The sequence below is a fragment of the Terrapene carolina genome, unplaced genomic scaffold, assembly GCF_002925995.2.
Source record: "Terrapene carolina triunguis isolate 2854851 unplaced genomic scaffold, T_m_triunguis-2.0 Scaffold58, whole genome shotgun sequence".
NCBI lineage: Eukaryota > Metazoa > Chordata > Testudines > Emydidae > Terrapene > Terrapene triunguis.
In genome coordinates this window covers 29,867,949-29,894,856 of record NW_020664409.1, presented here as the reverse complement: position 1 = coordinate 29,894,856, position 26,908 = coordinate 29,867,949, and the positions used below count along the sequence as shown (strand labels likewise).

At 39.3% G+C, this 26,908-nt stretch overlaps 1 protein-coding gene and 1 pseudogene across 1 annotated transcript in view; one reads left to right on the top strand and one right to left on the bottom strand.

Annotated features, from left to right (window-relative positions):
* LAMA1 (laminin subunit alpha 1) overlaps positions 1-26,908 on the bottom strand; it is a 147,831-nt gene that overhangs the window by 35,567 nt on the left and 85,356 nt on the right. The window contains exons 24-42 of the mRNA XM_026659235.2: positions 26,394-26,630; positions 23,391-23,534; positions 22,831-23,010; positions 22,083-22,268; positions 21,264-21,391; positions 20,128-20,248; positions 19,891-20,028; positions 18,001-18,122; positions 16,545-16,631; positions 16,079-16,272; positions 15,368-15,510; positions 9,368-9,466; positions 7,873-7,984; positions 7,539-7,701; positions 3,540-3,750; positions 3,180-3,296; positions 2,932-3,095; positions 1,622-1,760; positions 20-113 (exon numbers count right to left, since the gene is read on the bottom strand). Of these exons, the coding sequence (XP_026515020.2) occupies positions 20-113; positions 1,622-1,760; positions 2,932-3,095; positions 3,180-3,296; positions 3,540-3,750; positions 7,539-7,701; positions 7,873-7,984; positions 9,368-9,466; positions 15,368-15,510; positions 16,079-16,272; positions 16,545-16,631; positions 18,001-18,122; positions 19,891-20,028; positions 20,128-20,248; positions 21,264-21,391; positions 22,083-22,268; positions 22,831-23,010; positions 23,391-23,534; positions 26,394-26,630 (2,779 nt within the window). The remainder of the gene's footprint in view (positions 1-19; positions 114-1,621; positions 1,761-2,931; positions 3,096-3,179; positions 3,297-3,539; positions 3,751-7,538; positions 7,702-7,872; positions 7,985-9,367; positions 9,467-15,367; positions 15,511-16,078; positions 16,273-16,544; positions 16,632-18,000; positions 18,123-19,890; positions 20,029-20,127; positions 20,249-21,263; positions 21,392-22,082; positions 22,269-22,830; positions 23,011-23,390; positions 23,535-26,393; positions 26,631-26,908) is intronic.
* On the top strand, positions 24,679-24,803 carry LOC112126058 (annotated as a pseudogene).

Sequence of the window (26,908 nt, the reverse complement as noted above, 5' to 3'; positions counted from 1 at the left end):
TACATTCTATGAAACTGACCTTCATTTTTCCTCTTCAGATTTTTTGTTTCATTTCGAAATTTAGAACTAAGCTGTAAAGTTTCTTTCCCAAGAGAATCAAGAGATTGCTCTGGCTGAAAAACCAAACAACATTTACTATTTACTATATATGAAAAGAATAGGTTCAACAGAAAGAAATTCTAATTATCTATTGCTTTTTAAAATCTATTATTTGTCTAAGAGTGAATAGAAAATCCAATTTCACAAACTGTATGACTACATAACACAAAAATAATTAATCGGTGAATTATGGTGAATCTCAGCATGATGAACATTATTTACTTGTTTCCAGTAGTGCTCACAATGTGCTATGCTTTTTCTTAATATAAATGAGGCACAACCCCAAAGAGGTTACAATTGAGAAGAAAAACAGGAAAAGAGATAAAGACGGTTGTATGGGAAAAGAGTACAATATAAAAGTAAAACAGTCAAGTTCATGTCTTGGTAATCCAATGTTTTAACAATAACCGGGAATCTGGCCCAAATTATTGAAAATGGCAAAACTAGAAGAAAAGAGAATAAACATGCAGTGGAGAAAATACATGTGGTCATGGAACTTTCTCCTGAGGTATTCAACTGTATGGAAGCAGTGGGGAAAAATCTATGATGGGTGTGAGCTGGGGTTAGGTGTAAGTGGAATAAACTTTGAGATGGCAAAGCTGGGCAAAGGGGTCAGGGTTGGACAAGAGGGTGAACCAGAGGAAATCAACAAATGAATCAGTGGAGGTTAATAAAAAAGGGCTGAGGGAAGGACTGACTGAAGTAGAGAAGTGATGGGTATTTGAGGTCTGCAAATCTAAGAAAGGCCAGGAGGTATGGGACTAGTGGATCATTTTGAATTAAATAAGCTGGTGTTTGAAGAGAAAAAGAGAGACAGAGAATTCTGATATTAAAAGATTGGACCGGAAGCAGAGTTTAGTGAAGTTAGTGGGAGTGAGTGGGGAGCTGATCCAGAAATGAAGGTCACACAAGGAGAAGAGGGGAGGAGATTGGTAACTCAGACTTCAGAGCCCTGAAGCTGAAGTAATCAAAAGATAAGAATAGGAAGCTGTGATAAGAGGAAGAGAGTCAGGTGTCAGGCAGGATGGAAGATGAGTTAAGAGTAATAACTCATGATGGATACATGGAGGGAAACAATAACCAGTGGACAGGGCCGGCTCTACCATTTTTGCCGCCCCAAGCAACAACAACAACAAAAAAAGCCGCCCAAACTGCCGAAGCAAAAAAAAAAAAAAAAAGGCCCGAACTGTACTGCCCCAAGAATGGACGGAATGCCGCCCCTTAGCATGTGCCGCCCCAGGCACGTGCTTCCTCCGCTGGTGCCTGGAGCCGGCCCTGCCAGTGGAGCACTGCTCTAAAGTGGAAGAGGAGTGAGAAGAGTGCGGAGGGAGAGGTTGAGGGTGGCATCCATGGACATGACTCAGGGTAGGGTGTGTGTAAGATGGTGAGAGAGTGGCTGCTGCAGAAATGTCAGACAAGGAAACAGATTTCAATGATTGCAGGGAGGTAGCAGCATATAAACAGGTATTCAAAAAAGAATCAGAAGCAGAGGGTAACTTAAAATCCCAGCATGGATACTTACTGAATCCAAGGGGTTAGTTATAACTCTAGAAGCATCATCTGCCAGATTTTCTGTTCTTTCAATCAGACTTGTAATGCTGGAGTGGGCATGGACAGCATTTGTTGCATTCAGAGATACATTTCTTACATTTGAGAGACCACTGCAGTAGAAAAATATTATACATCCTTTATGCAAGTGTCTTAACCAGGCAGCATGTCTCCAGGTTTTGAGTTATCAGATGTACATGTTTTCAGAATACATACAGCATTTTGAAAGAATGAGCACATTACACAACGTGTTTCACTTGATTTTTTTCTGGCTGAAGTTCTGGCCTACTTCAGTTTTTTTTTTTTTGTTTTTTTTTTAACTTTTTGTCTTTAGTGTGTTTTGCATTTTTAAAACTTTACGATCAAATGTAACATTTTCCATTTAAAAAAGCAGATCTCACACACTAAACAAAAACAAAACAGAAATAGGGGACTACAAATTCAATGTACAGCAACACAGCAGGCAGGATAGAACTGAAATATATTCTGGGTCAAATTCTCCCTGGTTACAGTTGTGCAGCCACACTGAAGCGAATAGAGTTGTACAAGTATAGCTACAAGCATAATTCTCTGCTTTCAGGCTTACAATACACTTGTGCTTTGTGACCTGGCTTCATTTTAAAAACTTATGTGCTAGTTTTAAAAGGTTGGACTGTGAGAACCGTAGAAGAAAATGGGGATAGCTGGTGTCTATTTTCATATCGATAATCAGAAAGTCTTTCCAGCTAATAACTCTTGGTGTTGATATTGGATGAGCTCTGAGAATATAAGGAAGTTTTTAAAAGTGCTTCTATATGTAACCTTGAAGGTGTAACCTGCCCATTTCTGAGGATTATGATGTTATGAGATGGAAGCCTAACAACAATTACAGCTTTTTGATGGAGTTCTTGAATATGTTGACAAAAAAGTATTTATATAATGGACATAACCTTTTCATGATAAAAATGATTTTTCTTTCTTAAACATTTGAGTATTTTTTACCACTGACAGCTATATAAAGAAGCTAGGTCACATAGTATTCACTGAACATTTATTAACTTAAAAACTAATTACTTTACAAATGATCATTCATGTGAATTGCAAGACTAAATCAACCTATTCTGCATCATTAATAAAAATACCATTCACTTCATGAAAAGTAAAAGTAATTAAATTTATTGCCGTTTTAAATGAAAAAAAAAATGACCTGCTCCCTTAATGGACTAACCTATTATCTATTTAAATTAAATCTGGCAGTAATTTAGATGAAGCTTCTATTGAGGTCATATATCTTGGTGCGCTCACCTATCTAGCGCTTCTGCAAGTTTTTGAAATTCAGCTGCATGATCCTCTGCTCTGTAGACTACATCAAGTGCTCCCCTTGTGGACATCTGCATGACCAGGTCATCTACATGATGTCTTAGTTTGGCATTCCATAGGACCAGTCCATCTCGATGGATCTCTAGATTCTAAACATTGAAATTATTTCCTTTATCAATTAATCAAATGCAATTCACTATATTAAATGAATGTTAGACAGTTTAGTAACTTACTGAGGTAGAGTTCTTTACATCTGTGGCAAGGGCAGCAGCACCATCCATCAATACTTTCCCTTCTTTAATTAGCATGATGGAAAGATCCTTGTTTTCTTGTATGTTTAGCTTTTTATCCTGTAGCATAAATCAATTGTTTTATGGTACTCTGTAATGTCAGCTGGTGCAGATGAACTCATCTACTACTTAACCCTTCCCACTTTGAACACATTGCATGGTTTCTATTTAGTCTACTAGAATATTACAAATATTAATATTTGGAAAAGTCTATGGATTCATTTCAGTCTGAAAAGTGAGGTATTTAAAACACGTTATGCATCTGATATTTATTATGCAACAATGCAGAATCTCCAGTCTTACATTTAACTCTGCCAGGTTGCTGTAGATAAGAAAAAGCAGACGGTTGGTTTCGTTGGTGTTAGTGCAAGCCTCATTCACCAGGTCCTGGGCTTCTTTTAATCTGATGTTGTGGTTTGTTAAGAGATGGCTTGCACCTTTTTTTAGTTCTGCAAGTTCCTGCTGGGGTTTGAGATACTCTTTCTGAATCCGTAACAGCAACCTCTCTGCATCACTGATAAACAGAGAGCAAACAGTAAATAAAAATAGGAAGAGAAATTTAGGTATGTTTTCTTAAGGAAGGAAGAACAGAAAACAGAATTACATAAACTTTGCAGCTCTAACGATTGCAACCAACTTACACATAACCTTATACCAATTTTTTTCATCAACAATAAATACTTACAACCATAATATTTATTATACTTGTCTCACCACTGATAGAAGACTAGAAATTGCTGGTTTGCGTTTGCAAACAATACAACCTTGTGGTTTATCAGTTTCGTCCTTGCCCTGTAGTTACAGGGCAATGGGTACTGTAAGCCACTTTTGAGGACCCTTTGGACTGCATTTGGCTGAAAAGCTCCATTTGGGTTACCTCTGATTTGAAAGCCTGCATAGATTTCATGCATCTGGAAAGGTTCCATGTCCTACCTCAGACATTTGTAGTTTAAACATTTTTAATCTAGGATCAACATGCCAAGGGTGTAGGAGGAGGCACTGGAACATACTAATAATCTGAGCAGCAATAAGTCAGCAGGACATAATGGGATATACCCCAGGCTTCTGAAGGAATTTAAAAATAAAGTGGCTGAACTGCTAAAAAAAAAAAAATGCAATCTCTTATGAAAGTCAGCTATCCCACCAGAGGAAAGTAAGTATTATACCTATCTTCAAAAAATGGTGCTAGGTGTGATTTTGGAACTACAGCCCAAACTCAGGGAATTAGCCAACTGCTAACTGCTTGCAATTATTCCATGATCACCCATTACCAGGATTTTTGTATTTTACCCAGAAGCATTTGATACTGCCCACTATCAAAGGGAGGATACTGAACCTAAAGTGCCATTGGTGTGACCCTGAACGGCAATTCTTGTGTAAGATGGATGTGCATTTATATTTTCATACTACTGATCCACAGTCCATACCCTCAAAAGCCATTGTTTCAAATTATAACAAAATACAGGAATTGGTAGAATGAAGCTACAATGCAGTATTTTACAAGGCAGTATTCCCCCAATACTTGAGTGTACTGTAATAAGGTTATACTGTAGTTCAGGAATTTTGTCTTATATAGCAAATTTAGAGAGGCTTAAGTTAGATATTGTTTAATGATATATCATCATAAACAAAATTTACCAAGAGCCATGGGGTAACTATCTGCTGCCTGACAAATGCATTGTCAAACTGCTTTTTAAAGTTAGCTTTGAATTTGTAGCTGTAGAATATGATAAATTCTGTAAAGCAAACTATCATGCTGCTAGCATAAATCTCTTCTTCAGTGTGTGAAAGGACACTTACGAAAGATCTTTCAGAAATTTCTTCTGAAAGCCTACAATTGAAAAAGTTAACTTACAAATGCCTTGTATAAACATCCCAAACTGCTGTAAAAGTCAGAAAGATTTTGTTATGTAATGGGGTGTTCTCAGACACTTTCATAAGGCCAGGAAGCTATTCCCAGTCCTAATTCATTATAACTATAACCAGGTTTTATTTGTAGTCCATTTTCATGGCCATCTGGCTCTTATAGAAATTAATAGACAGGAGCAAGGCAAGCGTGAGAGACAGGTGAGCGAAGTACAGTATGCTTGGCAACCATACTATATTTGGGGATCACATATATAAATCCATGGTATGCCCACATCTTGAATACTTTGTGCAGATGTGGTCACCCCATCTCCTAAAAATATATATTGGAATTGGAAAAGGTTCAGAAAATGGCAACAAAAAATGATTAGGGGGAGGAATAGCTCAGTGGTTTGAGCATTGGCCTGCTAAACCCAGGGTTGTGAGTTCAATCCTTCAGGGGGCCACTTAGGGATCTGGGGCAAAATCAGTACTTGGTCCTGCTAGTGAAGGTAGGGGGCTGGACTCAATGACCTTTCAAGGTCCCTTCCAGTTCTAGGAGATTAAATAAATAAATGGAGATATTGTATTTTATTTTATTTATTAGGCATATGGAATGGCTTCATTATGAGGAGAGATTAATGAGACTGGGACTTTTCAGCTTGGAAAAGAGATGACTAAGGAGGGATATGACTGAAGTCTATAAAATCATGACTGGTGTGGAGAAAGTAAATAAGGAAGTGTTATTTACTCCTTCTCATAACACAAGAACTAGAGGTCACCAAATGAAATGAATAGGCAGCAGGTTTTAAACAAACAAAAGGAAGTATTTTTTCACGCAACGCACAGTCAGTCAGTGGAACTCTTTGCCAGAGGATGTTGTGAAGGCCAAGACTATAACAGGGTTCAAAAAAGAACTAGATAAGTTCATGGAGGATAGGCCCATCAATGATTATTAGCCAGGATGGGCAGGTATGGTGTCCCTAGCCTCTGTTAGCCAGAAGCTGGGAATGGGTGACAGGGGATGGATCACTTGATGTTTACCTGTTCTGTTCATTCCCTCTGGGGCACCTAGCATTGACCACTGTCAGACGACAGGATACTGGGCTAGATGGACCTTTGGTCTGACCCAGTATGGCCATTCTTATGGTCTTACGTTCACATTAACATATGAAAATATAACTATGTAATGGGAATATGACACAGAAGAAGGTCCAAGTGCACTAGGGAACTTCTAATGGGCAGTAGCAGGGTCCACACAGACAGTTCATGCACTCTATATTTACACCCTAGCTTGCCGGGCACTAACTCTCCATTTAGATAAGCCCTGGCAAGCATAGACAAACACTCTTCCTAATCCAAAATATTTTAAAATAAAGGGTGGGATATTCAAAAGCACTCAGAACTGGTCTACTTCTGTACCCATTAAAGTCAAGGGTCAAATTCTTATTGACATCAATGGGAACAGAGTTAAAGCAATAAAGGGCATTTTTGAAAACCACACCCAAATTCTGAAAAATTTGGTGGTTAGATTTCCCAACTCTGGCAACAAAGAATCTAAAACTGTCTTCAAAGGTGAAACAAATAAGGAGAAAGCAATGTGAAATCAAAGCTATGACTTAGAATAAAAGCTAAACGCTCAAAATAAATGCTGAGGTTTCACCTACAAAATATATGCCACACGCGCATCCATACCAGCAAAAGGCTATTTCCTTCCCCAGCTGGGCTTGCAACAGGAGGTTGACTGGAAGACTGGGAGAATAAATGTCACACCCTACATACACACACACACACACACACACACACACACACACACACACACACACAAATTACTACAGCCCTCAGGCTACCGTAACTCCTGTTTCTGCTGTAATCCCACTGCGGGGGGCAGTGAGCTGTGGAACTGCACGATGGCATATAAACCACCTCTGTCCCTGTCCTGGGCTGTGCTAAGAATCCTGCTGTGCTTGAATGTGGGAAGAACCCCTGTGGAACTGGGCATGATGGTGCTTAGGGATTATGGAATCCTTATACGTGTTTCAGAGATTTGATCATGCACACTCCAGTACAGCAGAGCAACACCAGTCATGTTGCACCTCAGGCCCTAGAGAGCTATGGAAGAGGGAGCAGAACTTTGGTCAGAGGTAGTAAATCTATCTCAAAAGCAATTAGACACTTTCCCCTGTAACACAATTCCATAGTATGTGCATCAAGACCCTGGTCTGGAGCCCACTGAAATCAATGGGAGTCTTTGGATCAGGTCCCAGCTGTGCATTGAGACTCCATTTAAACTATGGCCAACTCCATGCATTTCAGTTTCCACTTCCCCTCATGACAGAACTTCATAAAATTTTGCCAATACTAAGGAGACACTGGACCATTTTTTCTCTCAGACATCCCTACACGAATGATAGATTGTCCGTGAATAGAGAAATATCAATAAGACAGTAGGTTTACTTTAGTACAGTGGTGACATTTTGGTCCTGCTGCATGAAATGTCTTCTGCGCATTGCTTCCAGCATGGTGGAGATATCTTCCTGCAGACTCTGAGATGTACTGTTTGACAACTGGAAATCCAGAGCCAGCGTCTCATTTAGAGATGCAGCCACTTCAGCAAGTACTAAGTGGGAAGGAAACAATTCAGTCAAATCATTGAGACAAAATAAAATGAATCCCTTACACAAACAACATAAACACCCTCTCTTTGCAAACAGTTCTCACAGTTTTACAAAGTGAATACATTTTTATTTCAGTAATGTAAGCTGCCATAGCTTACACTCAGACACATTACCTTTGATGGTTGTATGCAGTGTGTCAATAAATACAGTCAAATGTCGACTCTCATTCATGGTTCTTTGAGTTGCATTGTTGAGCTGCCAACCTCTCTCCAATATTCTAGTCAACTAGCATAAAAATAAATAAATGAACGTTTATGATAAACATTTAAAAAAAAAACAATTTTAAGACTGATCATTGCCCTCTGATGGCTTTTCCACTGAAGGAAAAACATTTCTAAGGTTAGCAATGAATTGCGTGAGAAAATGATTAGCAGTTCTTGAGGAGACAGACCAAATTGGTTTGGTGGATTTCTAGTATCTGCCAAGCAGATGCGATGAGACACCTTCATTAAGTATTCTGCCAGTCCCAAACTCATACTGTTATCGAAGTTGTTGTCACAATCAACATTATTACCCCCAAAGGGAATACTATGAAAAACTGACATTTTTTCCCTTTGACATCAATGCTATCTTAAGAAAACTATTTTCCAGACACGGCATCTCTGGTAATTATAGCAATATGGTCACCACTGCAGCTGTTGAATTAAATTAGATCTATAGGAGGGTATATGTGGTCAACAAATGACATCAGATATCTCCACTGAAGGATATTTCTATTCACATTTTTACTCTTTAGGAGACAAAATCTTACTCAAGTAAATCGCCTTACTTCACTGGGAATTTTGCTTGAGTAAAGACTTAATACAGACTTTAGGATTTTCCCATTTATTTAAAGTTTGTTCAATTTACACTCATTTTGTAAGAAAATACTACAGAAAAATTGAAGTGTAAGGGTAGGTCTACACTTACCCGGTAGTTCGGCGGCAAGCAAATTGAACTTCTGGGTTCGACTTATCACGTCCAGACAAGACGCGATAAGTCGAACCTGGAAGTGCTCGCCGTCGACTGCGGTACTCCAGCTCGACGAGAGGAGTACGCGAAGTCGACGGGGGACCCTGCCTGCCGCGTCTGGACGGAGGTAAGTTCGAACTAAGGTACTTCGAACTTCAGCTACGTTATTCACGTAGCTGAAGTTGCGTACCTTAGTTCGACTTGGGGGGTTAGTGTAGACCTGCCCTAAGACTTCTTGGAAAGTGTCCAACAATGACAAAAGGTTAAATAAGCCTTCTGGGTCAAAAACAATGAAAAGAAAATATTTCCATTTCTTACAACATGAACCACTGAAGGATCATGATACAAAAGGAGCACCTTACTGAAAAGTCTTCTAACAGAAAAAGTATAACCTTTCCATACCATAGGATTTTTAACCATTTTGTAGAATTTAAGAGAATATTATTATATCTCTGCTTTAGAATTATATAGAATAGCACAAAAACCTATAGTATCCTTTATTAATTTTTATAGGTTTTTAGAGTAACTTCTATACAACCCTATTACCTTTCTATAGAATCCTATTGCTTCAGCTCTGTTACATTCTATAAAACTTTTCCATAAGGGGTTCCTCAAAGATCACTCTGTTTGGCTACGAATGAAGTGCAGGGTACTTGCCTCTTTGTGCAGTTGATCTGTGCCTCCTGATACATTCACAAGACCTTCTTTTGCCATCTCCAGTGAATAGATTGGATCCTCTCTAGACAACAAAGACCCCTGAAAAGAGTAACAGATTGACATTTAAGGTCTGGGTTTTTTTTAGCCCGGCTTTCATGAGGCCATCACCATTTTTGTGTGCAGAAAATTGTGGATACAAATAACTACGTGCACAATTTAGGTTATCTTTACGTTTAAACACCTGAACCTGATGCAACATAAACTAAGCTCAGAAGTATTGCTGGTGCACAAAGGTAGACCATTTTTTAAATTAAGGGCAAGTTCTCTGGATCTAGCCGAGTCTGAAGATGTTTACCAGTGCTGGAATTCCAGGACAGGCACTTCTCTATGTATAGTTTGCTAACCTACTCTGCATATCTAGAATTACTGTAAATGTATACAAAATGACCTGAAGAGGCTTGTCTCTTTCACCAATAGAAGTTGATCCAATAAAAGTTGATCCACCCACCTTGTTCCTTCATATTTAGTACAAACAAGAGTGCCACAAAATATTGCTTCTCAAAAGGTATTAAGAGATGCAAGATATAAAAGGTATACACACTTGGGCAAATGTGGATTTCTAGACAGGTGTAAGAGTCAACACCTCAATATCTCTTTAAGTTAGCATATGCCCAGTATGGTCAAGTTCCTGGTTTCAGATATATAGTTCCCAAAACTGATGGGCGCAGTAAGCCTTATAGCAAGGACCGCTGGGAAGACGTGTCAGGGAACATAAGTGGCACTTCCCTCAGAACAGGGAAAGACTAGGGAAAGACCAAGACCTGCTATGATTCTTGCTAAGCAGACAGACAGACACTTACTGGGAAAGGGCCAGAAGCAGTACCTCTGGGTTTCTCCAGGGCAAGGCCCTTGGAAATCCTGGCAGTAGCTTTTGAAGAATCATAGACTTTAAAGTCAGAAGGGACCATTATGATCATCTAGTCTGACCTCCTGCACAACGCAGGCCACAGAATCTCACCCACCCACTCCTGTAACAAACCTGTGTCTGAGCCATTGAAGTCCTCAAATCATGGTTTAAAGACTTCAAGATGCAGAGAATCTTCCAGCAAATGACCCATGCCCCACGCTGCAGAGGAAGGCGAAAAACCCCCAGGGTCTCTGCCAATCTGCCCTGGAGGAAAATCCCTTCCTGACCCTGAATATGGCGATCAGCTAAACCCTGAGCATGTGGGCAAGACTCACCAGCCAGACACCCAGGAAAGAATTCTCTGTAGTAACTCAGATCCCACCCCATCTAACATCCTATCACAGGCCATTGGGCATATTTACCGCTAATAGTCAAAGACCAATTAATTGCCAAAATTAGGCTATCCCATTATACCATCCCCTCCATAAACTTATCAAGCTTAGTCTTGAAGCCAGATATGTCTTTTGCCCCCACTACTCCCAGTGGAAGGCTGTTCCAGAACTTTACTCCTCTGATGGTTAGAAACCGTCGTCTAATTTAAAGTTTAAACTTCCTGATGGTCTTGTGTTCACATTGGTACTGAGCTTAAATAATTCCTCTCCCTCCCTGGTATTTATTCCTCTGATATATTTATAGAGGGCAATCATATCTCTCCTCAGCCTTCTTTTGGTTAGGCTAAACAAGCCAAACTCTTTGAGTCTCCTTTCATAAGACAGGTTTTCCATTCCTTGGATCATCCTAGTAGCCCTTCTCTGTACCTGTTCCAGTTTGAATTCATCCTTCTTAAACATGGGAGACCAGAACTGCACACAGTATTCAAGATGAGGTCTCACCAGTGCCTTGTATAACGGTACTAACACCTCCTTATCTCTACTGGAAATACCTCGCCTGATGCATCCGAAGACCGCATTAGCTTTTTTCACGGCCATATCACATTGGCGGCTTATAGTCATCCTGTGATCAACCAATACTCCGAGGTCCTTCTCCTCCTCTGTTAACTTCTAACTGATGCGTCCCCAGCTTATAACAATAATTCTTGTTATTAATCCCTAAATGCATGACCTTGCTCTTTTCACTATTAAATTTCATCCTATTACTATTACTCCAGTTTACAAGGTCATCCAGATCTTCCTGTATGATATCCCGGTCCTTCTCTGTATTGGCAATACCTCCCAGCTTCGTGTCATCCACAAACTTTATTAGCACACTCCCACTTTTTGTGCCAAGGTCAGTAATAAAAAGATTAAATAAGATTGGTCCCAAAACCGATCCCTGAGGAACTCCACTAGTAACCTCCCTCCAGCCTGACAGTTCACCTTTCAGTATGACCCATTGTAGTCTCCCCTTTAACCAGCTCCTTATCCACCTTTCAATTTTCATATTGATCCCCATCTTTTCCAATTTAGCTAATAATTCCTCATGTGGAACCGTATCAAATGCCTTAATGAAATCGAGGTAAATTAGATCCACTGCGTTTCCCTTGTCTAAAAAATCTGTTACCGTCTCAAAGGAGGAGATCAGGTTGGCTTGGCCCAAGAAGAAGCCTAAAAACAGGCAGCCCAGTCAACTGGGACAGGAGTGATATTTGAACTAGAGAGACGGAGATATCCACGTCCTGAGAGGAGAAACTAAGGACTGTGGCAGAGCAGAGTACGTTTAGCATTGGATGGAGAGAAGCAGCAGGTCTGGTCTGATGCCTACTTCATTCTTGAGAGTCCCAAGACTGACACTTGTGGAAGAGGGAGGATGGAAGAGACTCCTCTCTTTGACTTTGGGGGACCATCAGGGGGCTTTGATGCAATGCAATGGAGAGGAGACAAGATTGACAGACCTTGTGACCCAGTGAAAGAGACTGGATATTTTTTAAATTTGGTTTTCAGTTGGATTTACTTTTGCTTATCTCAGAAGGGGTGCAATTTTTAGGTGAGCCAGAAAGAGAAAGAAACAAGTATGTCTGACATCACTCAAAGGGAAGGTAAGCAGTTGTTACCATTTTATTCTCTAAAGTTACCAGATAATTTCTTTAGATGCAATGGTTAGGAATTATTTTGGCACAACATGAACAGGACTATAGCCATAACCCTGACAACTATCCCGGAGTCCAAAATTCCATAGAGGTTTCTTACAATTTTTTTGGCATTCCTTGAACATCTCAGTTATCAGCGCAGTGACAGCTGGTTTAGATCATTTGACTTATATGCCAAAATATGTGCACTGAAGGGGAAATTGAAGCTGATATTTATTTTGTGATAGTTATTTTCACAAAAAATCAGTTTTCATTTTAGCATTAAAGTGCTAAACATATGGTATATTTTTAAAAGTATATGCCAAAAGAGATGATTTTCCTACAAGAATACGAAACAATTACAAAGTAAAAGCTAATTCTATTATTACACAAGTATTGAAATAGTGCAATATTTCTAAATATTTAGTACATAAAACAATGGCAACATGATTAAAATGAAAGGGTAAGATGATCTCTGACCAAGAATAAATCTGTAATTCAATCAAGGTGATCCTCCAATCATAAACATAAAAATATTAAATTACTTCCTTAAGGGTTCACTCTGGGTATCATTTATAAAGAAAATATTATTTGTCTAACTCAATTTCATTTTAATTTGCAGCATGCATCAGCATAAGAAGCCTCACTTTATCAATCATCTGTCAAGATATGACAGAATACAAAGAAAAATGTGGTTTTACTTATACTTTAGAGTTTGTCTCACTACAGTTATTGCTGAGTAGGCACTTTTCACTACACACTCTTATTTTGGGAGCCGTGAAGCATGGAAGATTCTGTTCCACCAATCTGCATGCCTTTTACACTGGCTTTGTGCAGGGACAGAGGCAGGGCTACATTAACCTAGTTTTCAATGACAAGTACCCCTATAACATTTTAACCGAATTCACAAAGCTGTGATGCACCAAGCACGTGAATACATGGAGTATCACAGTTGGAAATACAATATATGTGAGTTAAGATGGAGCAGTTGAGCTTCTCCTTAATGAGGATTAGGCTGTCCATGCCTCAAAGTCTTTACTGTTAACACACATTTCAGAGATCCATGGAGAACATTCAGCCTCAAACATTTAGGCACAGGTTAAGTTTGCAGCAGAAAAAGTGCCACACCAAAGGCAAGGGAAAACACCAGAACTGTGCAGGGCAATGGCAGAAATTTACCAAAGAGCCAGTCCTGTAGTGCTTTTTTTCAGCTGCTAAGTTTCTTCCCACCCAGCCCAACCCCTCTGCTCTAGAAAAGCGTATCTGTTTCTGTTCAGTCGTGTGTAGCAAGAATTGTTGTTCCTAAATGTTCCCCAAAATTCTTTGCACCAGCTACCATCAGTGTTCCCTCTAATTTTTTACATCCATGTGCGGAATGAATTTTGTTATGTGCACCAATATGGAGATGATGTGTGGCGGGGGTGGGGTCGAGGGGTTCGGAGTGTGGGAAGGGGCTCAGGGCTGTGACAGAAGGTTGGGGTGCAGGGAGGTGTGGGCTCTGGCTGGGGGTTCGGGCTCTGAGGTGGGGCTGGGGATGAGGCATTCAGGGTGCAGGAGGGGGCTCAGGGCTGGGGCAGAGGAGTGGGGTGCAGGGAGTGAGGGCTCCAGCTGGGGGTGAAGGCTCTGGAGTGGGGTCAGGGATGAGGGGTTTGGGGTGCAGGCTTCCCTGGGGCTGTGGCAGGGAGAGAGGACTCCCCCCAGCCTTCTCTCACCCCAAAAACTCGGGGCTGGGGGAGGGGCGCCTTTCCCTGGCAACTCCGGCGGGGTGGGGCTGGGCTAGGGTGCCTCTCCCTGGCCGTGGCAGCTCTGGCAGGGCTGGGCTGGGCCAGGGGAGGGGCACCTCTCTCTGCCTGCACAGCCCTGGATAGCCTGCTGCACAGCCGCACAGCTTAGAAGGAACTTAGGTTACCATGACAGCTTGTTCGCAGCATCTTTGCAGCCAAACTTTGGGAACTACAGACCTCCACCACAAACAGGGTGATTGTTTTTAAGGAAGAATTTGATTGTAAGTTCTTTGGGGCAGAGATTGTCTTTTGTTCTGTGTTTGCACAGCGCCTAACACAATGGATTACTGGCCCACAACTAGAGCTCCGAGGCATTATGATAATATCATTTCTAATAATAGAAATGACCCAGAAAAGAAAACAAGAAGGTTGCTGAGTAGGAAGAATGTAATGGAGATGGGACACGAAAGCCCATGTTTACATAGTGAACTCACGAAACAACCAGTCTTAAACTTACCTGCATGCCCAGTCATCTGCTTCCAATCCAATCTCCCAACAGCTTAATAAAGCAATTGTTCGATAGTATAGTCAGTTCAATGGTGGGGAGGAGTAAGGGAAGCTCAAACAACATGCACTTCTGGGACTGAAATCTTTTGACGTTCTGAAAAATCCTATCTTGTATTTCTTTTCTTGTATAGGTCACAGAGGAAAGCACCTACTACTGTCAGGCAAGCATAAGCAAAGCAAGCAGCCAGTGTGTCCCATATTACCCTCTACAGCAGCAGAACACATTAGGGAAGAAAAAACACACTGCCAGATCCCTCACTACCTTCAGCAATGGGACCAACTGAGAAACCAATTCATGACTTGATTTTCTACTTTCTTGTAATGTACAGGTCCCTCGAGGTTATCTCTGTTCTACTGAAAATAAATGACCTGCCTTCAGCTGGAGTAAATCGATATGGTTCCACAGACTTCAGCTGAGGATCTGGCTAAAAATATTAAGGTGAAACATGTGCATGGTAATGTGGTACAATAATATTTATTAAATATTAGACACAAGAAAACTGGTACAATGTTATATAGACATCTGGGGAGGCTCAGGGAAAATAGTCTGACATTCTGAAAGCAAATTTATGGTCATATACTGATCTGATGTACACCAGTTTTATACCAGACACCATTCTAAAGCCATTAACTTTAAGAACGTTACTCCTGACTTACCCCAAAGTAAGTGAGATCAGAATCAGCCCTAAGTTTTGTTTACAAGGTGCCAGTAAATATTTCCATTATTTATTTTTTACCTTCATGTATTTTGTTGTATTCTCCACATCTGCCAATATCCCATATGGTGCAAAGGTAACACCAGTGAAGTTTACCGAAAATATGGCTTTGTCCAGGTGATCCAAGTCATTTAACAAAACACCTGTGCAGTCATCATTGCAAGCTGAAGAAACCATTTTAAAAAAAGGGGAGTAATGTTACTATAAAAAGGCATCATTTGAAAAGGAAACATTACTTTAAATTTACATATAACATACATACACTTTGTGTGTTAAGAAAGCCTACAAATAATATTGATAGTATACAATATTGTACATTCTGTAGTATGTTTTAAAAACATAGCATCTGATTCTGACCACACACACACACACACACACACACCAGTTTAACACCAGTGTAAGTCTGAGGGTCAGATCCCCGCACTTACATTGGTGTAAATCCAGACTAATACCATTGAAGCTGATGCATTCATACTGCTTTGGAAAGAGAATCAGGCCCAACGAAACATATTCTATGCTGCTGTAATTCCATTGGCTCCTTGTACCCCTCCCACTCCACTGGCCAGTCATGTAAAAGTCAGGCAGAATCTGACCTTACATTAGTAATTCAGTGTAAAAGTAGGTTAATGTACAAGGCTGATAATTTTTTTTTTTTACTACCAAGCACTTCACAACCACACAAATGCCACCTGACCACCGCAAACCCAGTGAGAGACAAGAAAAAACACCTACAAACACATTCGTTTTCCACAAGGATGTGTCTGGGTTCACATGCATCGCACAGTTGTCCTGTCACACCCTGCTTACAGATGCACTGTCCAGATATGTGATCACAATTATTGTGAATCGAGCCACTTGGATTGCATTGACATTGTTGACAGCTGCCGCCAGGCATTGCAGGATTACCATAATAGCCTAGAGAACACCTATAGGGGGACAAGAGATACTGGAAATTATTTTTAAATCTATTAGCAAAAAACCCTCTCTTTTTCATTATCACTAACTGATCTAAGGTGTTGTATAGGTGATTGAGGAGCATAATATTTGTAATTATTAGTCTATGTACAGTAATCTACAAATCACTCTAAGCCATTCCATTTATTATAAAAAAGCATCACATGCAAATTGAGTACTTCATTAACGGTACAGACATGTGCAGGGTTTTTCAAAAACCTCCTGGAGCATAAATGTATCTCACCTTTCACAGTATTGCCCTTCATATCCAGTGAGACAAGCATCGCAGTGGAAATCATGACCATCTTTCAGAACACAAGTGGGACTAAAGCTAGAGGAAGAAAGAGTTGCTAAATAACAGATACAATCCAAATGCAAGACTATACAAGTTCAGACATCTGCAGTCTTACCAGGTGAACACATGACATTTAAAACACAAAATATTGTAAGCTGCAGTGTCATTCATTCGCTGTGATGTAGTGTAATAGGGTTTATGCTGTGAAATCTTTATGTATCTTGAAAACATTTATAAATTCATTGCTATTTGATAACTGTGTACTACATTAGAGTATCAGCCTATGTACTTCAATAAAAGGTTAAGCCCGTGCTGTGTATTCAATATAAAAGAAGCTCACTCAAACAGCCTGATATTGAACTAAGTTCTCCCTGATGGAGCTGCTTAAATCTTGCCTCTCGTCCCCCCCAGAGGAATTTCATCCCTGCTTGAGGGAGGACAGTGTTTCTGCTGTCACCTTCCCTAGGCTGTTCTGCTGTGGAAAGACATGTTTAAGTTGTGATCAGGGCTTCATTGGAGCCATGCTGATGGAAGATGTCAAAGGGAAGCTCTAAATCGGTACCTATCCTGTCTCCTTGAGCCAGACCACAACACTAGCGAGTGCTGCTCTCTTCTTACACAGAGATAATATGCTGCAGGCTCCCTAACAAGAAGGGATACTCTTTGCCACTGTGGGCCTTCTGCCAGGATCTGTGCCAGCACACACTGATGTGCAGATCTTAAGTCATTTTGGACCATTACCCATGCCCATTTTACAGGTGGGGAAAGTGAGGTAGGAGGGTTGATTGTCATGGCCAAAGCCTCACACCTCACGAGGACTAGGATTAGAACTCAGGAGTTCCTGGGTCCCAGGCTTGAGCTCAGTCATCCATACATATTGCCTTTCAAGCTTGAGGTTTCTGAAAAAGAGCTTGTGTGTATACACCGTAATTTCTCTTTCAAAACGTGATGAATTGTCCCTCTGTAAAACAGATAATGGGGAAACCTCGCACAAAAGGCATTCATTCACATTTAGAACGGATACCAGTGGAAGATGCACACATGGACAAAGGGGAAATGGCTCTTCGTGATAAAAAAAAAATTCCTTATTAAAGTAACAAGTGGGACTAGGCTTAAATTAGTGCATGGCAGAAACATGAACTCTCTAACAAACCCTTCTATTTGACAGAATTGGATCCAGCAAGCAACTTAACTGACTTATTCTATGCCACTTTTACAATTCAAAATCCTCTGAGGCTGGATAACTCCAAGTACAAGGTTCAGCCCCATACAGGTAAAAAACAGATGACATGCAAACCCCTACAAGTAAGGAGATATAATAAAGACAGGCCCCTTTATTGTCGGGGTGCTAGCAAGCCCCAGTGTTGTGATCAAATGCACATCAGAGTTCAGAATGTTTGGTTACCTCGTCGGGTTGGTTCTGGGACAGGCACAAAGAGAGCAATCCTTGACAGATCCAATTACTTTCCCATAGTAGCCTGGGGCACAAACACTACAGTGCTCACCAGCTGTGTTATCTCTGCAGTTCTGGTACACAACAAGAAATTCACACAGTTTAAAACAGCAACAAGAATGTTATCTCTCCAATCAAAAAATTGGTGCAGTCTTTACTAATCATCTTTAACATCACACTCAGCCAGCAATTTCTGTGCTGAAGAACATTTTGTGTTTCCACAAATCAGCCGATCACACACATGCTTTATTTTCCCTCAGTGCCCTGCCAACCATGCTGACCTAATTTCTTTCCTGATCCTCAGACGTTTTTGATATACACTACTATGAATTCAATTAGGGGCAGGAAATGAGGGTACTAGGAAAAAAAGCTATTAAAATAAATGAGCATCTGATGGAAAATTCAACTGGCTGCCTAGAACTAAAACAAAGTTTCAATAATCATGATAACTGAACTACAAAATGTTCATAAATGAAGCCTGCACACCCACTGTTTAATTAATCCATACAAAATTAGATAGCAAAGAAATAAATTTATTATTCCCCCTATAGCGATATCAGTGTCTTCTTCTACTAGACAATGCTAGTAGACTACTAGACTAGTTGAAGCTAGTGAACAGTAGTAATGCAAGATACCCCTCAATCTGAGACCAGCAGAGGTCAGAAATGCGCTAAGGGATCTTGCTACTCAGGCCAGTGAAGATCAGGTGTTTTAAAGAAGTGAATTGCTTGGGCTTCAGAAAGAGGATGATGAGTGCCTTTTTTGATTTCCCCTTCTGACTGAAGCACAATTAACTATCTTCTGAGAGGGTTACTTATACACACTTACAACCTGAGGTTGAGGGAATGGCTGACATTTACTGGAGTAACAAACTCTGGACCTATAATTTGTGGTCTTAGACTAATAAGTCGGTGAACCCCAAGGTGCTTTCTGACTCAAGCTTTAGAGTCGGGTTAGGCCTGGTAAAGCAAGAACTGTTAACAAGCCAGAGGGACAGTAGGAAATATTTTTTAAAATGTGAATTTAACATGCAATACAAAGAAAGTAAGCCAGCCTTGAAAAGCAAGCACAACACTTACTTCAAAACCAAACACAATAGAGAAAATTATAATTCTTACAAAAGATTATCTGGCCTTTGTACAATTTGGGGTGAGGGCCAGTATATTGCTACTTTTCCTCTTCCACCTTTACGTGCCTATGCTCAGCTCAGCAAGACGCAAGGACTGGACCTTTAAATCTCAGCAGCAAAACAATAAATAGGTAAACAACTGTTTGGGACATACTAAAAACAAGACAAAAACATATAATAGGAATTTCATAATTTTAAGGTCTTGACTCAGATCTCCTTTAAAACATTCAGTGATTTCACTAAAGGAAACTAAGTAGGATTACTGAGGGCTGGTCTTCACTACAGGTAGATCGCGCTGCTGCAATCAATGACGCAGCGATCGATTTAGCGGGTCTAGTGAAGACCCGCTAATTCGATGGCAGAGCACTTTCCCTTTCCGGTAGACCCCAGTACTCCAGCTCTCCGAGAAGAGTAAGGGAAGTCGACCGGAGAGCATCTCCCATTGATGCAGCGCAGTGAAGACTCCGGGGTAAGTCGACCTAAGCTGCATTGACTCCAGCTATATTATTCACATAGCTGGAGTAGCGTAACTTAAGTCGACTTACCCCCAAAGTGAAGACAAGTCCTCTGATATTTTCCATTATTACGTTTAAATGTATGTGTCCCACTGGAGTGTCACAGCGTCATATGCTTTAGAAATTCTTTCCTGAGCTGGTAGACTATGGACATTGGATGTTCTGGCAAAACCAACACAACAATGGAAATGTACATACCAGGCACTTTCCTGTTTCCAGATCACAGGTCTCACTGTGGTTGTTGCACTGACATGGCACACAAGGAGCAATCAATTGGCGAGGCTCTTTTACATTCAGGTCTCCATGTTTCGCCCTGTAGTACCCCAACGCACAGCTCTGCAGAAAAAAGAAAAAAATATGGGTATATATTTTAAGATATTTTATCAGAAATAAAGACACACCAAAAGGTATTTTGTTTGATAAGCAGCTGCGTACCTGACATGAGAGTCCAGCATAGCCAGTAGGACACTCACATTGCTCTATGAGGTGTGCTGTTTCTCTGCCCAAATGCATCTCCTCAGCCTTCACTGCAATTTCCATTGAGATATTTGCAATTCTACAAGAAATGTTTAGATGAAGAGTAAGAGAATATGAATATCTAGTGAATAAAGCTGAACCCAAGCTATAAAGTTCAGATCCAAACTTTTGTAAAGTTCAAGGGTGTTTGGATCAGAGATTTTGGTTCGGCATGTCAAAGCCACAGAGTTTTGATGCAGAGATAAACTTTTTTCAAAATTCAGGAATGTCCTGATGTGGGGGTTTGGTTAGGGCCCATCTCTGTTAAGTATGCTCTTATTTCCTAGCAGACAAATGCATGTGGTGAAATATCATCTCTCTACCATTTTTAGTTCAAAGTAAATCCAAAGGGGGTGTAAAATGCTATCATTCTGATTTGGAAGTGTTTTACACTAGTAGTGAGGCAGTGTACAATCAGGCCCAACATTTTCACATTCAATAATTTTTATTTTCTCATGAAAAGTCTTGTTTTTCATTTGAAAATTAAAAGTATAGAAACGTGTCAGTACTGCAGTGAGTAAGTCAATAACCGTAAGAGTAAGATGGGAGACAGTTCATTTAGGAGATATATAAGCATATCCAGTGCCTCTGCTGTCTTAGCAGACAAGTCATTGTGCTTCTTTATGAGCTTTTGTACTAATACAAGCAGCAGTGACACTTAGCACTTCACAGAAAATGAAGGAATTTAGAGGCAATCCTGCTTCAATTCAAGGCAATAGGTGCTTATGTTTTAGTGGTTCTAAAGCTTTAACTTTTTGAATCTCATTATCTACTGTTATTAAATAATTAATGTCTGACCCCCACTCCCCATAGTCTGACCCCACCGTAATTTCCCACAAACTAGAAAGATTGTAATCAATTTAAAAAATTTTAAGTGTTTAAAACCCATCAGTTTGCACAACTGTGAAAATTTCAAATTGATAAAAAGTGTAAAATTCTACATCGATGTTCTCCATAGAAATTATAAAAAATAAAAATTGAAATCTGCCAAGCCTAGTTAGGACTATTCCTAGGTTAAGCTAAAATTAATACAACAGATTCAGAGGATGCTTTACCTGCTTTGCTGTAGTCCTTGGCCATATGATGCCTTGATAAGGATATACTCAACGTTGCTAAGCACTGACATGAAGTCAGAACGTGTGACAGATTGGTCAGACACAGAGTTAAAGTATTTCCACACATGCTAGGGGGAAGAGAATTCATTTACATTGATTAAATCAGAAATATTCATGGCCACATACTTGTTTAGAGGCAACAATCTCTCACCCGCGTCCCTCCACCCTTTGAGAAATATAGTCATTAATCGCAGTGATCTGGTCAAAGGAAACTGAGGGCATCTCATTTTAGAACATATCTGCACCACTCATTGAAGCTGGCCAGACAAGATTGCCAGAGAGCAATATGGGGTGCTCCTTTCCTCCTTTTGGACAGCATACTGATTCCAACACATTCCTAGTTCCTGCCTTGCTACGAGTCAAACCCAAATGTTGATAACCTTTCTGTGACACAATAACACAATATCATTAAACTGCCAGATTGGCCCAGGAAAACAACATTCAAGGGCATTTCACTTGCTAATGCAGATCTCAATCTAATTTTCAAAAGCTTCCCATAATCAGCATTTCAAAGCATTACATAAACAACTGAAGAAACTAAATTTTAGTTTAATTCCCCATTTATTTATTTTCATTAAGTGACATTAGTCAGCCATTTGTCTCCTAATGTGCATTTTAATTCAAGGACTTTATTCACTGAGTTTCATTTTAAGTCAGATATTTGTTTATCAAAACACCCACAAATATTTTTTTCTGGAAAAGGCCATCTTTATTCACTTACATTATCACCCCTCCTTTGTTCAAAATGTTTGAGCTCACCTCCTTCATTTCTACTTCCTCCTCACTTCTTACTCCATTTTGTGGGGCAGAGATATCCACATAGATGACCAATTTACTGGTGCGACCGCCCTTTATCAGAATCTGTGGTTCAAAGTTTGACGTGCCAAAGCCATCCAAAGCATAAAAAGCAACAGTATACTTCAGTTTTCCTCCATAGGCCATGAGCTGTTTGGATGATACATTATTGCATTTATTCTCTCTAAGGATACTGGTTGAAAATATATCACTGCCATCAGAAGACTTAAATCTGTCAGTTCTTTGAAGAATTTGCTATAAAACCTATAAACTTAAACTCAGCAAATCTTGCAACAAGGTTAAATACGCATTTCTAAAAAGTAGTCATATGTGTCTTTGTTAGGCTTCTGCTGTTTCAAGGTGTGCCATGCAATTTCATTTAATTCCTCAGTATTAAAAATTTATAGAATCTATTTTCTGTATAAAATGTCATGGTTGAAGTCTCTTTCAGGTTATTTATCAGCAACATTTCTTCCCCATACTAACCCTGAAAAATATCATAGTGATAAAGTACTGATGCCCCCAGACTTAAGAGACAAGTAAAACCTCATGGGAAGATGTACAGTGTGAATTGGTAGTTATATATGCTACAAGTCCGACAACTTTAAATTCAGAATGTTTCAACTCTTTCATTACAATAGTCGATTTAATTCAGAGACATTTGCAATCAGGGTAAGACACCATTATCATGTTCTTACTTGAAATATCTCACCTGGTCTCCCTGGAACTGGTCTGGTAACCTCCAATAAAATGGCTCCGTTTTCAAGTGTTCTCTGACAGTTGTGGCATCCAGTAAAACATCAGAAAACTGAGAAAACACACCCTCAACTGTTCCAGTGAGGTTACTTTGAGAAACCACATGCAGAATGGACTGATCTGGAGTCAAGATTACCTACAATGCCAAGAACAATAGAAGCACCCCACAGTATTATTTCATCTAAATTTAATGTACTATAAACAGTTTCAGCTTATGTGAGATTTTTAAAACTCTGGTTAGGAGGAATAAAAATACTATGGCCATGTTACAAAAATGGAGACACAATCTTTATAATTATCTTTTAAATTTCTGCCGCAGTGAAATATGTGCTTTTAGAAATGGGAATACCAATGCTTAGCTTTCTTAACTTTTTCTTCTTCCATACTCTCCCCACACCTTTTACATACATGAGAGAGTGAACCAAATTCAGCTCTGAATGACAGAACTATGCAATTTCATTCAAGTCACTGTGGTGGCAGAAAATTGGATCCAAAAGTTTAAATTGCTTTACTTACCGGAATTCTCACATGGTCTTCTAATTCTGAGCAAAACTCTGACAGCCCAAAACAGAAACACGGCGTGCATCCTAAAGGGTTGCTAGCATGGAGAGCAAAGGTTCCAGTCTTGCATTCACTGCAGTGAAACCCAAATACACTTTCCTGGAGAAAAAAATACATATGCTTACATTTTGTTGCTCTGCAAGTTGAATGAAAGACTATCTTTTAGGAAAGGCAATGCTTCCCTGCTATACAAAGGGTGTAGCAACAAGTTTATAACAGGTATTATGACTGTTCAGTGTTACTTGACAGTAGCAGTTGTGCAGTAGATGCAATTTTTCCATTGTTATACATTACTAACATTTTTAAAAAACACAGCTAATTTATTTTCACGCAAAAATAAGATGTTGGAATATTCTAGTAGAAATTAGCAACCACAAATTTAGAAAAAGATGGAAAAAATTGACCCTCCATTGATTTTTTGTTTCTAATAAATGGGATGACTCACAGAGAAGAGTATTGCTCAGTGTGAGTTAGTATGGCAGACTCTGACCCTGGATGTGCTTCTGCGAAATGAATTAGTGAGGTCAATCCAATTCCTAGGGGATAGAGTTCACTTTAAAAATAAAAACCAACACAACTACAGTTGGCACTGATCAGCCACCTTCGCAGCAGCCTCAAGAGAGAGGCCTTCTACTCCTTTCTACACTTACAGGTATTTAGCAACTCCTTTGAGTGTGGCCACTTTCACTTACATGGAGAAAAACTTTTTTCTATCTTTACTGACTTTTAGATGTAGATGTTCATCTCTTAGGCATATTTATATCCCTAATTCTACTGGCACAGGCACATCTTTAACATTTTTGGGATCCAGGACTAACATTACAGATCTCACTAATATCAATGTATTTAAATGTATCTTTTAAGGAGTGTATTTGGTTGCAATGGAGAAAGCTTAAAGTTTTACATTTGGCTAGTAGCTTTACATCATATGAAAGGGTTTGGATTTACATTAGTCAGTTCCTCCCAATCTTTATAAAGCTTTTTTGATCTATTTCTCAGGGAAGAAGCTTTTAGGGTAATAAAACAGGTCTAGTAGTCAGAATCTTTGTTTTATTTTAGTCCCAACTCCAATAAAAACTTCTTGTGTACAAGTAATATAACGTTTCTGTGCTTCAGTTTTTCCATCTGTACAATGAGGATAATAATATTTAAGGCACCTATCTCACAGGTATTTTGTGATGCTTAACTAATTTTTTTTTTATGTGCTTTGATATCCTGGGATGGAAGGAAGTTGTAGAAGTGCATAGTAGTAATAGAGGACTATATATTAAATGGATTTTTGGAACTAGGAGATGGAATAGGAGCTTGCTCCATCCACTCCACTCATCGACCTGGAATTCCAGTACCTCCAGGAATGGTGCACCTCCCCTCGGGGAGACTATTGTGGTTAAAAAATAGAATCAGTTGAATTCGTTACACTAATACTGACTTGGACTCTAAATATATTCTATGGGTGGCATACACAAGATCACTTATTCAGTGACGCTTTAAAAACTCCCGCACCCCAATCTGGGTCTATGCTGGTTATGTAATATGTATGTAGCTTGTGAACCTTGTAACCGATACTTGTAATAGTATGTATAGATATATAGTATCTTCCTTCTTAACTTGTGTAAACTTGAGTTTAAACATTAGCTTTAATAAAAGTTTTTATTTTATTAGACTAATTTGTTAATCAAAATAAGTTATTATTTTTGATTCAGGTTTGTATGTATAAATGCTTTCTATCCACTAGCTATCTCTACAAAGTGGGTGAAGCAATAATTATCTGCCAAAATGGAGAATGGAGAGGGGATGTACTTGTATATTACTAAACAATCACCTTCATCAGAAATTGTTCTCCCAGCTATATCCATTCAGATGGTGCATTCTAAAGGTTTCATACCAATAGCACAACATCCCTAGAGTGTCTTGGAACGAGACAATATATTTTTCTCTGGCCTTGGGTTGAAATGCTATCTCTGCACTACTAATGAGGTTAGAACAATTTTTCTGTACTGAATTGGTTCTCTCTTGTGTAATACACCTCCCAGAGATGCTCTGAGAAAATATCCCTTTAAATATGGAATCAAAAAAAAATTTCTTTTGAGTTATTGGGTAAAAATTGTTATTATTTATACTATTGATGAGGCAAAAATCACATAGGAAATAAAACATTAAATAAAAATGGGATACAAGGATCTTGTATAATTATAACTTTTTGATGTGATAATGTTGTCATTGAAGAGCTCATTACATAGATAGGCGAAATCCTGGTCCCCATTGAAGTCAGTGGCAAAACTACTATAAGCTCAATAAGACCTACAAACATTCTCAGAACTCATAGCCAGTCTTTTGTCTTATGATAATGGGCTTCTGTACCCATTATGAAATAGAGAAAAGCCTATTAATGAAATATGAAAATAAAACAAATGCATCATCATTCATTTCTGATCTGCAATACTAGCTGCTGTCCCAGAGGGCACTCTGCACCATAAAAAAGATTGTCACAGAAATCTTCTTAACCCACATTGCAAAATTTATTTTTAGAACAAACACATGGATTTGCCTTTCACCCAGTTGCAATAAATAAAGAGAACAAACCTGTGTCTGTGTATGTGAATTCAGTATTGCAATTAGACTGCAGTTGTGAAATATTCAAAATCCTATGCAAGACTATAAAAAATCCAATCATTGTTCTGTCGGAATGTACTGTGGGAGTTTTAAGCTTATCAGGGATTCAGCATTCCAGCTAGCTAGAATCTACCTTTTATGGTTGAACATACATATGGACCTGATCCTGGTTTCCTAATACAGAAAAATCCCCATTGATTTCTTTGAGAGATTTGCCTATGCAAAGGACTGCAAGATCATGTCTAATAATGCGAGGACCACAACCTGAAAATAAAGTTATAGGGCAATTTAAAACAATGGAACAAACAAAAACCAGCAAGCTCTCACTCCTGTTGAATATTATACCTTGCAGGCACAAATGCCAGTTTCTTCTTCACAACTACAGACTCCTTGACTCTCATCACATTTGTCTGCTTTGGTGCCACTCAAGTCACAGTCACAGGAAACACAATCTGGGTAGTCCCTATAGCCTAAGGCACATCTAGAACAGTCTTCTCCTCCAAATTCATCTTTACATTGGCATTGACCTGTCTGTAAGTCACACTGGAGACTGGTTGAACCTACATCACTGCAGTCACAGGCCTAAAAAGAAAATAAGCAAGAATTTTAAGTTCTCATAGTTCATATACAGTAGATATTTAGAAGCAACTTTGTTATAACAAACTGCATGGTCAGTTTACAGTGGCAAATATAAAGAAAGCAACATTTGCCAACAGTTATTACACAATGATATCTGATATAAAGCAAGGGTTCCTAAATGGGGAGCAGTGAAAAGCAAAAAACTGTGATATTTCTAATAATTTATGGTAAATATTGAGAAGAGTTGTGTTTAAATACAACCACTTAAAGTTTCTTAAATA